Genomic DNA, 12742 nt, shown 5'->3' with positions numbered 1-12742 from the left:
GGTCAGGGCTGGGAGTGAGGGCTTCCTCACAGCCACAGAGGGGAGATTTCACAGGGCAAGGAAAGGGGTGTGCTAGGAAAGGGGTAACTTTAAGATGGGAAGAGCCCGTTTTAACAGGTAAGCATCCCAAACCATTAACACCATCTAGCCAGAGGGAGGAGGCAAAGGAGATAAAACTGTGGTGACCATCAGGTTTCAACTTTTTGACTGGCTGATTCTGAATTGAATCTATTGCCGCCCTGTAGTGTGGCCATCTTCTTTCTTGTCAGTGTCACCCCACACACTGTGAACATCTCCAGGGAGGAAGCCTGCCTGAGTCATCTAGTATTCCTGGAATAAGGACTGGGAGTTCAGTGGATGCTCAAGGGTCTGTGGAATGATTGAGTGGATGGATGGATGGATGGATAAAGTACAACGTCTGTTTTCTGAGTCAGATCAGATCAGATCAGTCACTCAGTCATGTCCGACTCTTTGCCACCCCATGAATCGCAGCACGCCAGGCCTCCCTGTCCAACACCAACTCCCAGAGTTCACTCAGACTCACGTCCATCGAGTCAGTGATGCCATCCAGCCATCTCATCCTCTGTCGTCCCCTTCTCCTCTTGCCCCCAATCCCTCCCAGCATCAGAGTCTTTTCCAATGAGTCAGCTCTTCACATGAGGTGGCCAAAGTACTGGAGTTTCAGCTTTATCATCATTCCTTCCAAAGAAATCCCAGGGCTGATCTTCAGAATGGATTGGTTGGATCTCCTTGCAGTCCAAGGGACTCTCAAGTAGACACAAAGAGCCCGCAGTAAAGAATGAGGGGTCACAGTGATCTCCTTGAGGATGGGGGATGTCTCATTGGCTCTGTGGCCCCCAGTTGGCACAGGGCTCAGGGAGGCGCAGGCACAGGCAGGCTGAACGAGTCATGTGAGGAGTGACTGGCCAGGTGCGGGCTGGCTTGCCTCTCAGAGGACCCTCCTTGGCACAACTGTTATACTTCACCCAACAAATATGCATTGAGCACCTACTGCATGCCAGCCTGTGTGGAGGGTGCAGGATGCAGTAGAGGACAGACCATGTCCCTACCCTCATGGGCTCCCATTCTAGTGGGGGAAGGCAGACAGTGAACTGGGGACAACCAAAGAAACAAGACTGTTTTTGCTAGTGAGAAGTGTTCAGAAGAAGTAAAGCAGGGAGTCACAGAGTCACAGCAGGGCCCTGCTTGAGACTAAGTGGCCAGGGAAGGCCTCTCTGAGCCCCAAAGGATGAAAAGGATCCAGCCAGGCAAACAGCTCTAGGAAGTGTGTGCCAGGGAGGGGAGATGGTGAGCACAAAGGCCCTGAGGCAGAAGCAAGGCTGGCTCAGCTCATGCTTGCTTCTGGAGGGCAGGGAGATGGAATACTCACTCCTCCGTCTCCAGAGAGTTGACGCGGGCAACGTAGTTGCTTGGGATGTAGCCCTCTTTCCGGGTGGCCAGAGATCGCGCTCTCCACCACTCCCCAGACCTAGGGGGCAGAAGGGAGCAAAGGGGTCAACCCCCCAGCCATGGCCTAGAATATCCCAACAACAGGAAGCTGGTAAGGTGAAGGGCAGGGCCACTACCGTCCCAGCCCCCAGCCTGCACCCCATGATGAAGGTAAATATCTTTACAACAACCCTGGGGCTAGAATCAAGCCCTGTCCCTACATTCACAGTCCACAGTCCTAGGTCTTTGGCCTCACCCTCATTCCCTGGACTTGTGACTTTGACCTTACCAACCATATATTAGGCAGGGCCCTGTGCCCATGGCAGATTCACAGTGTGCTGGCCAGAGGGACTGGGCTCAGGAGTCTGACCAAGCATAAGCAGTCCCAGCACATATTAGATACTCCATCTAGTGATGGTGAGGATTATAGGAGATTGGAGGTAGCAAACTCAGAGATCCATGGATCTGAATGCAAAGTCACCTTAACAGGGTCTGTTCCATAGGTAAGCCTGCCACTTAATCATAGGAGTCCAAGAAAGGCTTTCCTAGGAAAGCACTGTCAGCTGTCCATCCTTGCCTGGATGTACACCATTAGCCAGCACACAAGCCCCTTTACTGTGGCTAAAACATAGGTTAACAGCAAACCCTTCTTCCTTTATTATGATCACATTCTCATCAGTCATTTACACTCTAGTATAATATAGCCTATCAGGTTCTTTATTGAAACACAAGAGAGAGCAAAATTAAGTATTAGAGATAGCTATGTCTTAGGGATGGGGACTCACTCCTCCAGGACCACCATCTGGTCCCCCTTTTGGAAACTGAGGTCTTCATGGTGAATGGCATCATAATCATACAGGGCAACCACAATGATATCCTCAGAACCTGTTGGGAAGGGAGACACATGGGATGGTGAGGCTTTATCTGAGCACACCCACAGCCCTGGGTGTTTCCCACCCCAAGACCTGGCACCCAGCCCTGGACCCCTTGATGTGTGTGTTCAGGATACAAGTAAGCACCTTGCCAAAGCGCATTCTTGAGTTCAAAGCTAATGGAGTTATGTTCATGCTGTGAAACAGCGCTATAGAAACACAATGGCCTGTACTAAGTACATTGGGGGCAAATTAGGGGATTTTCAAGGGCGGTTTTGACTGTTTTGGGTTTTTGCCTCAAGCTCTCACCAAGCACCCAACCTAATCCTCTACAATCGCCAGACTCCACTGCACGTGCCTGCCAGTTACTTACCCTCTGTGGACCCTGGTGGGTTGCCGTTGCTGCTGTCAGGCCACTGTGGGGAAGAAACGGGAGAAGAAAATGAATCCAACAGTGTGTGTGGAGCCATGGAAGGTTTGTGTCAAAAAAGGATATCCCAACCCCATGTGTCATGGGGGGAGGCCCAGAGGGGGCTGGGGAAGTGCCCCAGGTAACACAGCACATTAGGGGCACAGCTAGTACAAGGATGCAGATCTCTAGGGTTATAGGCTCTGCCTTAGACATACTGGGGGACACTACTTGTCTCTTCCCCTCAACATACAGTGAGGGGAGTTGGTCCAGATCAGTGTTCTCCAAGCTCTGTTTGAAGAGATCCTAGGTCTACCAGCAAGCCCATGAATAAAGGCTCCACTACATAAAACAACCTAAGTGTCCATCCAAAGGGGAATCGGCACCAAATTAAGGGAGCTGCTCTAAGCAGCTCTAATAGGAAGGAGGCCACTTCATTCCTGACACAGCGAGACCTCAAAGGGACATTGTTGAGTAAACAAAGCTAGTTCTTCAGAATGGTAAAAATGATACGCTGGTATAAAACACATTCTCACACATCCTAAACAGTTTCTGTGGACACATACTGTACTGCTACTGCTGCTAAGTCACTTCAGTCATGTCCGACTCTGTGCGACCCCATAGACGGAAGCCCACCAGGCTCCCCGGTCCCTGGGATTCTCCGGGCAAAAGTACTGGAGTGGGGTGCCATTGCCTTCTCCGACATACTGTACAGGTGTGAGTAAATTCATGGAAAGAGGTTTGCAAGGTTCCCTGCTAAACTGACAACAGCTGTCATCTCTGGGCTGGGGTGTGGTATTTCTAGGGAGGAGGGCACTGGTCAGCAGACACTATAGTTTTAACTGTAATTTGTGATTTTTATTTTCAAAGAGAATGAATTTGTGTGTCACACATGTAAGTAAATGCTAATTTAAAGAAATAGCTTTGGGAAACACTAAGTATATCCTTTTTGGGGAGATGCGTAAAGCCCATTACAAAGATTCATAAAGGCTCTGGGAAGTCCTACAGAAAGGAGTGTGTGGCCTGGTGCTTTGCAAGCTGATTTGACCTGGGAATCCTTTCTCAACTACTACATTACTGCTAAATCAAAGTTCTGCATGAGCAGAGCAATGAATGGCTGATAATAATGTCCCTTAAACTTGATGTTCAGAGAGAACGGGCAAAAACTGATGGGAGAAAACCTCTACTTCCCACTACGGACAAGTCAGGGGGCCTCAGAGAACCTGAGACTCTGGAGCCCTGGCCACAGAAAGGGCCCCAGGCCACGCAAGTTAGGAGAGAAGCTGACCTGAGAGTGACTTAGGGTTTAGGATGTCACCTCAGGACATCACCAGTGTGGGAAGTTCTTCTAAACTCAGGCTGTATTAATGGAGGTCAAGTGTCAGAAGATGGGAGGTGCCTATTTCATTCTTCTCCCATTTCTAGAATTAGTCCTGTTCTAGGCATCACGCCTGGAGAAGGGCAAGCAGGTGAAGAGAGACCAGGAACCCATGTTGTGTGAAAAATGATTTGGAAGGAAAGGGTGGATTGGGATAAGATCTTCGCCTTCCATCTCTACAAGCTCTCATGGGGTAAAGGTAGTGGATGTGTTTGGGGCAGGACTGAGAGAGGAGGTATAGGATCCAGGAGTAAGGGTTATGGGGTAATAGGCCTCCCTTCAACACGAGGAAGAACTTTCTAAAGAGCACCAGGAAGAAGTGTACCCCTGTCTCTGGAGGCAGTGCTTGCTGGGATAGCTTCAGATAAGGGGATGGACGAAAGGAACCCAAAGGAGAGAGAACCCAGCGCTGAGTTTAGAATGACCCAGCTCTGCTGCCTCCCAGCACTATGAGCCCAGGGAGCCTTTTAACTTTGAGCCTCTGTCACCCTGGCCATAAGAAGCATTAACTCCAGCCTCACAGCTTTTGGTGAGAATTAATGGCCACCTCATGCAAAAAGTTGACTCATTGGAAAGGACTCTGATGCTGGGAGGGATTTGGGGGCAGGAAGAGAAGGGGACGACAGAGGATGAGATAGCTGGATGGCATCACTGACTCGATGGACATGAGTTTGAGTGAACTCTGGGAGTTGGTGATGGACAGGCAGGTCTGGCGTTCTGCGATTCATGGGGTCGCAACGACTTGGACATGACTGAGCGACTGAACTGAACTGAACTGAACTGAATGGTATAGAAACAGCTCACTCCAGTGCCCAGACCACAGAAGATTTCCAAAGAACAACAATGCTTGTTACAACTGTTACTGCTGCTCTTAACAGCAGTAACAGTACTCTCAGCCCTATTACTAGCACTATTACTGTAACCACCACTATGACTATTGTTCTTGCTCTTCGAACCATCACAACTACCATGACTAGCAGGGTGACTTCTGTGGCGACTACCGCCCCCAGGCCCCCACTAATGCCGCATGACTACTGCTCCTGTCACCAGCAGCTGGCGCTGCCTCTGTTACTTTGTTCCTGCCACTGGGACACTGGAACATGCACTGAGTTTGAATCCCTACTAACCATGTAGCGCTCAGCAAGTCATTTAATGTCTGCGTCTCATCTCTAAAATGGGTATAAAACAAGCTGTGGCCCACAAGAGCACTATTGTGCAGATTAAAGGTGTTAATAACCATCATGCACTTAGGATGGTACTTGGCTCATCGTAAGCTCTGTGTAAGTGTAACAGAGGTGAGCAGATACCTCTGCTAGTATTACCACTTCTCTCAGAGACTCTGTGCTGGAATTCCTACCTCCATTGCTATTATATTCCCACCAGTATTGTTGTTACTCTTACTACTACCATTGTTATTACCGCTATCGCCATGATACTGATGCTGTCTGTCATCAATACCGTCATTTCTTCAACTGCTGTTGTGACTAAGCTGCTCGTTCACTACCTTCAGCACTGATTATGGTACTGGCCCGGTGGGACGGCTGGCTATGCCCCTGGGACCTGGTCACCCAGGCTGAGGGGCCAAGGCGTGTATCCTGGGGAGTCAGGGTGCTGCTGGTGACTGGTCAGCTGCATTTCACCCCAGACTCACCCTGCTCACCCTTGGGATAACAGGGAATGGTGAGAGTAGTTTGGGGCAGCGTGGGGCAGCCCCGGACAGCCGCCAGCGTCCCCTTTCTTCCCCCACTCACCCGCTTGCCCGAGGACGTGGGATCCGGCACGTACAAGGGGCTGTGTGGGTTGGTGTTGGGCTCGGTTTTTGAGACCTTGCCTCCATTCCGGAGGAACTTGGACTTCACGCATCCCATCCTGTGGTAGAGAGAAGGGAGATGAGCCCAGCTTGCTCTGATCCCTGAAAGGGGGAGTCTTTGATGCTGGGCTTGAGATCCCCTGTTGCCAGGCTGGCTCCCCTCCCCGTGTCAGCCCCCCTACCTCACCCTCACCGTACAGAGCTCACTCTGCCCTTGTCATCTCTGGGCTTCCCCATATCCACATCTGCCACGCACCCACACAGAGCTGACAAGCTGTCAAAGTCACGCTACCAAGGACCCTGGCGATGGGAAGTTTATTGAGAGAATAAATTGTGATGATCATTGAAATTCAACACACTCTGGGGTCAGAAAGCCTGAGCTGATACTTGGTCCCTCCCCCCTGCCCCCACACTAACTGCTCACTTATCACTCCCCCTGCTCCCTAGTCTCGGTTCCTCATCAGCGAAATGGGGATAATAATACAGCCTACTCTCAGGGTGTTGGGAGGATGAGAAAGTACGTGGGTGGGGAAATAGTCTAGAGTCAGGCTCTGAGCAAACAGTAAGACTATACTTTCATTATATAATAAGTTAATATTTTATATTAAATGATAGAGATCAGGGCACATAATGTGGCTCAAACAGTCAAGCCACCAGACCCCTCACATAACTTTATAATTGCCTTCTAAAGCTTCCTTCCTTCTTCCCTCCCTCCCTCTTTTTCTTCCTTCCCTTCTTTCTCTCATAGACTTATTTGGTCATTCATTCGTTCATTCATTTACTGGGCAAACATTTACTGAGCACTTTTCTTTCTTTAAATTTTTAGTTATGTATTTATTTTGGCCTCACCACATGGCATGTGGGATCTTAGTTCCCCAGTCAGGGATTGAACCCATCCCCACTGCAGTGGAGGCATGGGATCAAACCACCAGGAAATTCCCTACTGAGCACTTTGCTAAATCATGACTAAGACAAGCAAGGTCACGGCCCTGTTGGAGCTCACCCTGGAGGTGGATGGGAGACACAGATAAAGATCAGGTAACAAATAATTAACAGGATAAATTTAGCTAGTGAAACGTGGAGGATGCTCAAAGAGGATGTTGATAGGGAACAAGCGCTCGGGGCCTCTCTAGACAGGGTGGTTGGCGAAGGCCTCTCTCAGGAGGAGATGCTGGACCTCAGGCCCAACTGACACAAAGCAGTCAGTTATGTAACACTCTGAGGGAACAGTGTTCCGAGCGAGTGAGGAAAAGGTGAGTGCAAACAGTGAGTGCAGAGGCCCTGAGGCTGGAATGTGCTTGAAGAGAATCAGGTACTGAAAGGAGGCCGGTGTGGCTGGGGTTCACAGGCAGGAGGGAGCAGGTAGTATATGACGAGGCTGCCCCATCTTTACACTGGTGAGGAATCTGGATTGCATTCTAAGGCTGATGGGAAACCAGGGCAAGTTTCATGTAGAAGGATGACAGGATTCAATCTACACTTTAACCCTGTCAGCTATTCAGCTGCTTGGTGGAATATGGCCTTTAGAGAATAGGTCAGAAGTCCAGGCTCAAGATGCTTGATGGTGGCCTGGCCTGGGGTGGTGGTTACTGAGGGGGTAAGCAGCAGAAAGGGTCAGGGGACATTTTGGTATCCCTTGCATTATCAACTTACATATTTTGGAGGTAGAGCTGACAGACTTCACTGATGGATTAATAAAATTTAAAGAAAACACACTGATCCATCAGAGTCAAAACTTCATCGTTAAAGTGGTGGAAACGTTTTATTCTTTTCTCAAAATGTGCACATGTTTGCTGAGAAGTCACACAAGGAAGTAATTGTGTTCCTCATCTCTGCACAATTGCAATTTTCTTCTAAAGCAGTTATACTTATCTTGTTAAAATGAACATGTGTTTGTGGCTTAAGAAAAAAACCCAAACTCCTAGGTTTATGGGAGTTATTTACTTACTTTTTTAAAAAGATTCTTTTCATTTACAAGGATATTTCTGTCTATCCTGGTGGGAATTGGGAACAGTTTACCACCTCAAGACTTAAGTGGTTTCTGCTTCATTCTCCTTTTGTGAATAAAGTAAGTAACTGATCCAAACTTCTGGAGTGCTGGATCATTAATTTGAAAATTTATTGCAATTAATTACTGTTTTATAACATACTCATATGAACTGAAAATGAAAACCAACACCTCTCTGGCTTGTGATAAATATGTATTACAGTTGTGGGAAATAAAACACTTATTGTGAGGTTTTATAGGACAGAAAATCATATTCCTATATATTTTGATTAAGTTAAGGGTGATCTGGGAAGAGGATGTCTGTGGGAGGTAGGGCAGCTCTCTCCACCTCTCTGAGCATGTATTTGGTATTCATCATCAATTTACATATTCAACGTGGCCACAGGGTCTTGAGGGGTAGGTCTCCTAACACATAAACACATGATCCAGGGTGGTGGTGAGCACAGAGTGAGTTGAGAAGTCTGAAGGCGTCTGCCACACAGTTAAGTTCTACGGAAGTGCTAATCGTATCATTTCCATTTACTGGCAGACGTAGCCCTGCCCTGGGAGAATACTGTTTGCACGTCCTTTGGCCCTCAAGTTTAGAGATCTCATAACACTTGAGAAGTTAACTTCTTAAAATAGGGAATTCCTGTTAGTTCAGCTTTTGCACAATGAAGTATTTTTTTTAAGTGGTATATGGGCAAGAGTCAAATTTGCATAAAACGTGATTTCCCCCTAAACCAAGAGAACCACGCCACTGCTTGGCCTAGAGTGGCCTCTGAAATGCTCATTTTCATGACCACTAGACACAGCAATGTAATGTGAGCCACGTATATAATTTAAAATTTTCCATAGCCGTGTTTTTTTCAAAGTAAAAGAAACAAGGGAATTAATTTTCAGATGTATTTACTTTCCCCAATATGTCAACATTGTTATTAATGTGATCAACATAAAATGATCAATGAGATACTTTATATTCTTTTTTTTTTAAATGTTGAGTCCTTATATCTCAGTGTATGTGTTACATGTCCAGCCCATCTCAGCTAGGACTTGCCATGTTTCATGTGCTCAAGAGCTGTCTGTGAGGACTTCCCCTGTGGTCCAGGTCCACAGTGGCTAAGACACTGTGCTTCTAATGCACGGGGGCCTGGGTTGGAACCTGGCCAGGGAACTAGATCCCATATGCCACAGCTGAAGATCCCCGCATGCTACCACTAAGATCCTGCATGCTGCAACTAAGACCCGACCAAAGAAATAATATTAAAAAGAAAGCGAGAGACCTGTCTGTGGCTGAAGCTACTCTACTCAGCAGTGCAGATACAGAACATTGCCATCACAGCAGCACCCCAGAGACTGGTCCTGCTCATGTCTGTGTTCCTTGGTGCTCAGCTCAGCACCTTGCCGGCACACAGTAGGAGTGTAACACATGGTCAGTGAGCAAATGTGTGCCCAAAGCCCATGCTTTCTGTAGTCAGTCCAACGTAAAGGCATCTGGACCTGGCTCCTGCTCCAGCTGGGATGCAAAGACTGGGCACACAGAATTACATTCCCAAGGAGCTGTTAGGTATTGGCAAAGACAATCAGAAACATGCAAAGACTTCTAAAATACCTGTTGAGTGAGAAAAACAACCTGCAAGACATATATAATATCAAGCCATTTTGTGAATCTAATATATATTCAGGTTCTTCCACTAACATATATGTTACATTGTTCATAGTAAAAACAACCTGTGTATAATAATTGAACAGCAGAATAATAAATCGAATTTTGAAGAGAGGGGGGGATTTCAATAAAGATTTGGGGAAATTCAAGAATGTTTCATAAAAGCACCGTCTTTCAAAGGGAATTTGAGGGAGTTTATGATAGTAAACCATATACAGAGCACTTCAAGACTCAAAAAGGGTTCTGTTGCACCATTTGAAAGGAAGGATGATTGAATCAGAAGCCTGGGTCCCCGTATTGGAGGCAGATTCTTTACCACCTGAACCACAAGGGAAACCCCTATATATTGACAAGTGGTTCCCAAATGGGCTTCCCAAATGGGCTTCCCTGATAGCTCCGTTAGTAAAGAATCCGCCTGCAATGCAGGAGATCCCAGTTCGATTCCTGGGTCAGGAGGATCTGCTGGAGAAGGGATAGGCTACCCACTCCAGGAATTCTGGCCTGGAGAATTCATTCCATGGGCTGTATGGTCCATGGGGCCACAAAGAGTCGGACAGGACTGAGCGACTTTCACTTTTTCCCAAATAGATGATGCTGGTGTTTGGCTGGGTTTCGGAACCATGGGATGAGGTAGGGAGAGGGCGAGGGAAGAAGTTTATATAACCCAGGGCCTCTCTGCAGGATGGAGACCACAGAGTGACTCGAAGTGAGTTAGAAATGTAACAGAGTGCCTGGCTACTTGGAGCATGGCCAGCATGGAAACCAGCAGCATCATCATATTTGAGCTGTTGGAAATGAGGAACCTCAGGCCCCACCTCCCAAATCAGAATGTACGTTTTTACGAGGCCCAGGTGATTCGTGTGATTATTCTAGTTGAGAACTGGGCATGGTGAATATTTTTTGCTCTTGCTTCCTCAGCTGCTGCCGCTGCTGCCAAGTCGCTTCAGTCGTGTCCGACTCTGTGCGACCCCATAGACGACAGCCCACCAGGCTCCCCCGTCCCTGGGATTCTCCAGGCAAGAACATTGGAGTGGGTTGTCATTTCCTTCTCCAATGCATGAAAGTGAAAAGTGAAAGTGAAGCCACTCAGCCGTGTCTGACTCTTAGCGACCCCATGGACTGACTGCAGCCTACCAGGCTCCTCCATCCATGGGTTTTCCAGGCAAGAGTACTGGAGTGGGTTGCCATTGCCTTCTCCATGCTTCCTCAGCATCCATCCCTTTTCTGATAACCATGCCTGGATATTCCTTAGGAACCCAGCCTTCAGTGGGGCTTCTGGGGGCTAACCCCTCCCTTGTCTTGAGGGATTGACAACTTGATACAGGACCAGCCCATTAGGGAATTCCATGTCTTCCTGACAACCAACGGTGGTTGGTTCAGTTATAGGTATGTATGTGATTCTATCTGAGGCAGTCTGCCCTGGGGTTTTGCTGGGAAAATTAGGGAAAAGGTACTCTCTTTCTATAAGCATTGTTGTAGATGTGGGTGTGAAGGTGGACATAGCTGTTTATGTGGACATAGGTATAGATGTAGGTATAGATGTGGATGTATGTGGCCATGGATATGAAAATGGATGTAGACGTAGGTGTAGATTTGAGTATAGATGATGTAGGTGTGAATGTAGAAAACTGGAGCTCTTGGGAGCCATTCTGACATCATGAAGGGAGGGACTGCCTTAGAGGGAAGCCATCACAGAGGACAGCAGAGCTGAGCAATGGGGACAAAGTGATTCCTGAAGACATGTTTAAACACCTGGATCCAGCTATGCCTAAAACTTTTCAACCTCGGAATTTTTCTAATTCGCGAGCAAGTAAATTCTCAATTTTGCCTAAGGCAGTTTGAGTTGGATTTCTGCCACTTGTACCCAAAGAGTCCTCACTGACTCTTGACTATTCCAGGCAACACTCTGAATTGAATGAACTAGGGTTTCTGGGGATGAAGGCATAGAATCTGCATTTCACACAAATCTTTAGGAGAGTCTTATCACACTGAAATTTGAGACCCACCAATGTATAGTGGAAGGAAGGCCAAGCTTGGAGTCTGAATACTTGGCTTTGGATCCCAGTTCTTCCACTGACTGCTGTGTGACCTTGAGTAAGGCTCTTGCCCTCTCTGAGCCTCATTCTCGCCACCACCCACCACCCCCACCCCCACCCCCGCCCCTTTATAATAGGAGGCACTTGTTTCTCAGGCTTGGCCTGAGGTCCTGTGGGACAGGGATTTGAAAGGCTCTTTGAAATTTCTGAAAACACATGTTTCTTGTCTAATTTGACTCAAAACCAGGCTCTGAGAGCAGAAGTGGCTTGCCTGGCCCCACATTAACTTAGAACAGCTGATCCCCAGCAAAGACACTTCCTCAACTCACTGCTGAAACCCCTGGAACCTGGAACCTGAAACCAGCTCCCTGTCCCCTTGGTTTCTGTAGGCACTGCGTGGAAGGGAAACAAGAAAGTTCAGCTTGCTTGGCCTGTCTGCTTCCCATGGTCACCGTGCTGGCCACAGAGGCCTCAGAGACTCCTCCTGAACTCTCAGAACACTGCCTGAGCAGCCTGTGGAGTGGGCGGGAGGTGGTTCACTAGGAGCTTTTAGGCTCAAGCAGTGGCTTCTGAGGGCTGGAGGCAAGGAGCCCTGGAATTTAGTTCCACCTCTGCCACAAACTCACTGTGTGACCTTAGGCAAGGCCCTTTCTCTGGGCCTCAGTTTCCCCAACTATGAGATGAGATGTCGGGTGATTAATTCTCCGAAGGGGACAGTTATAGTCCTTTCTTGTGTAGCAGCTGCTCCTCCTCCTTCTGACAATATCTCCTCGATTTTTTGGGGGGAACTACCCCTCTCCCATTCTCAATTCCTGGACTGTGGCAGAGCTGACTTCAACCTCTGGCTGTAGGGATGGGTCTGCGACGAAGTCTGGCCAATCAGACTTGCAGTAATAGAAGCAGAGGTGGGCATGTGACTCAGTTCTGGCCAATGAGAATCACCCATTTGGCTGGAAAATGGGTGTTGCAAAGCAGAGCCTAGTAATGAAGAAATACAGATTCTTCAACTCTGCATAAAGCAGATATGCTCATGGACTTTCCAATATCCTTCTTTTTCTGCTTGAGCCAGTCTGAGTTGGATTTCTGTGCCTTTGAACCTCAAAGAGCCCTGCCGAGTGCAAAGGAAATTCTTACA

At 47.9% G+C, this 12742-nt stretch overlaps 1 protein-coding gene across 5 annotated transcripts in view; it reads right to left on the bottom strand.

Annotated features, from left to right (window-relative positions):
• The window catches only part of HCK (HCK proto-oncogene, Src family tyrosine kinase), a 59570-nt gene that overhangs the window by 34964 nt on the left and 11864 nt on the right, over nucleotides 1-12742 (bottom strand). For 4 of the 5 annotated variants that reach the window (XM_061437229.1, XM_061437228.1, XM_061437227.1 and 1 more), the window contains exons 2-4: nucleotides 2695-2737; nucleotides 2235-2334; nucleotides 1391-1489 (exon numbers count right to left, since the gene is read on the bottom strand). In XM_061437229.1, coding sequence (XP_061293213.1) covers nucleotides 1391-1489; nucleotides 2235-2334; nucleotides 2695-2737 — 242 coding nt within the window. Of the gene's footprint in view, nucleotides 1-1390; nucleotides 1490-2234; nucleotides 2335-2694; nucleotides 2738-5859; nucleotides 5978-12742 lie in introns of all 5 variants that reach the window. The other variant, XM_061437230.1, reaches the window with a different exon arrangement.

The sequence above is a fragment of the Bos javanicus genome, chromosome 13 (assembly GCF_032452875.1).
Source record: "Bos javanicus breed banteng chromosome 13, ARS-OSU_banteng_1.0, whole genome shotgun sequence".
NCBI classification, from domain to species: Eukaryota; Metazoa; Chordata; class Mammalia; order Artiodactyla; family Bovidae; genus Bos; species Bos javanicus.
The sequence above is the reverse complement of the archived record's forward strand: the minus strand, read 5'-3'. Positions and strand labels throughout refer to the sequence as shown.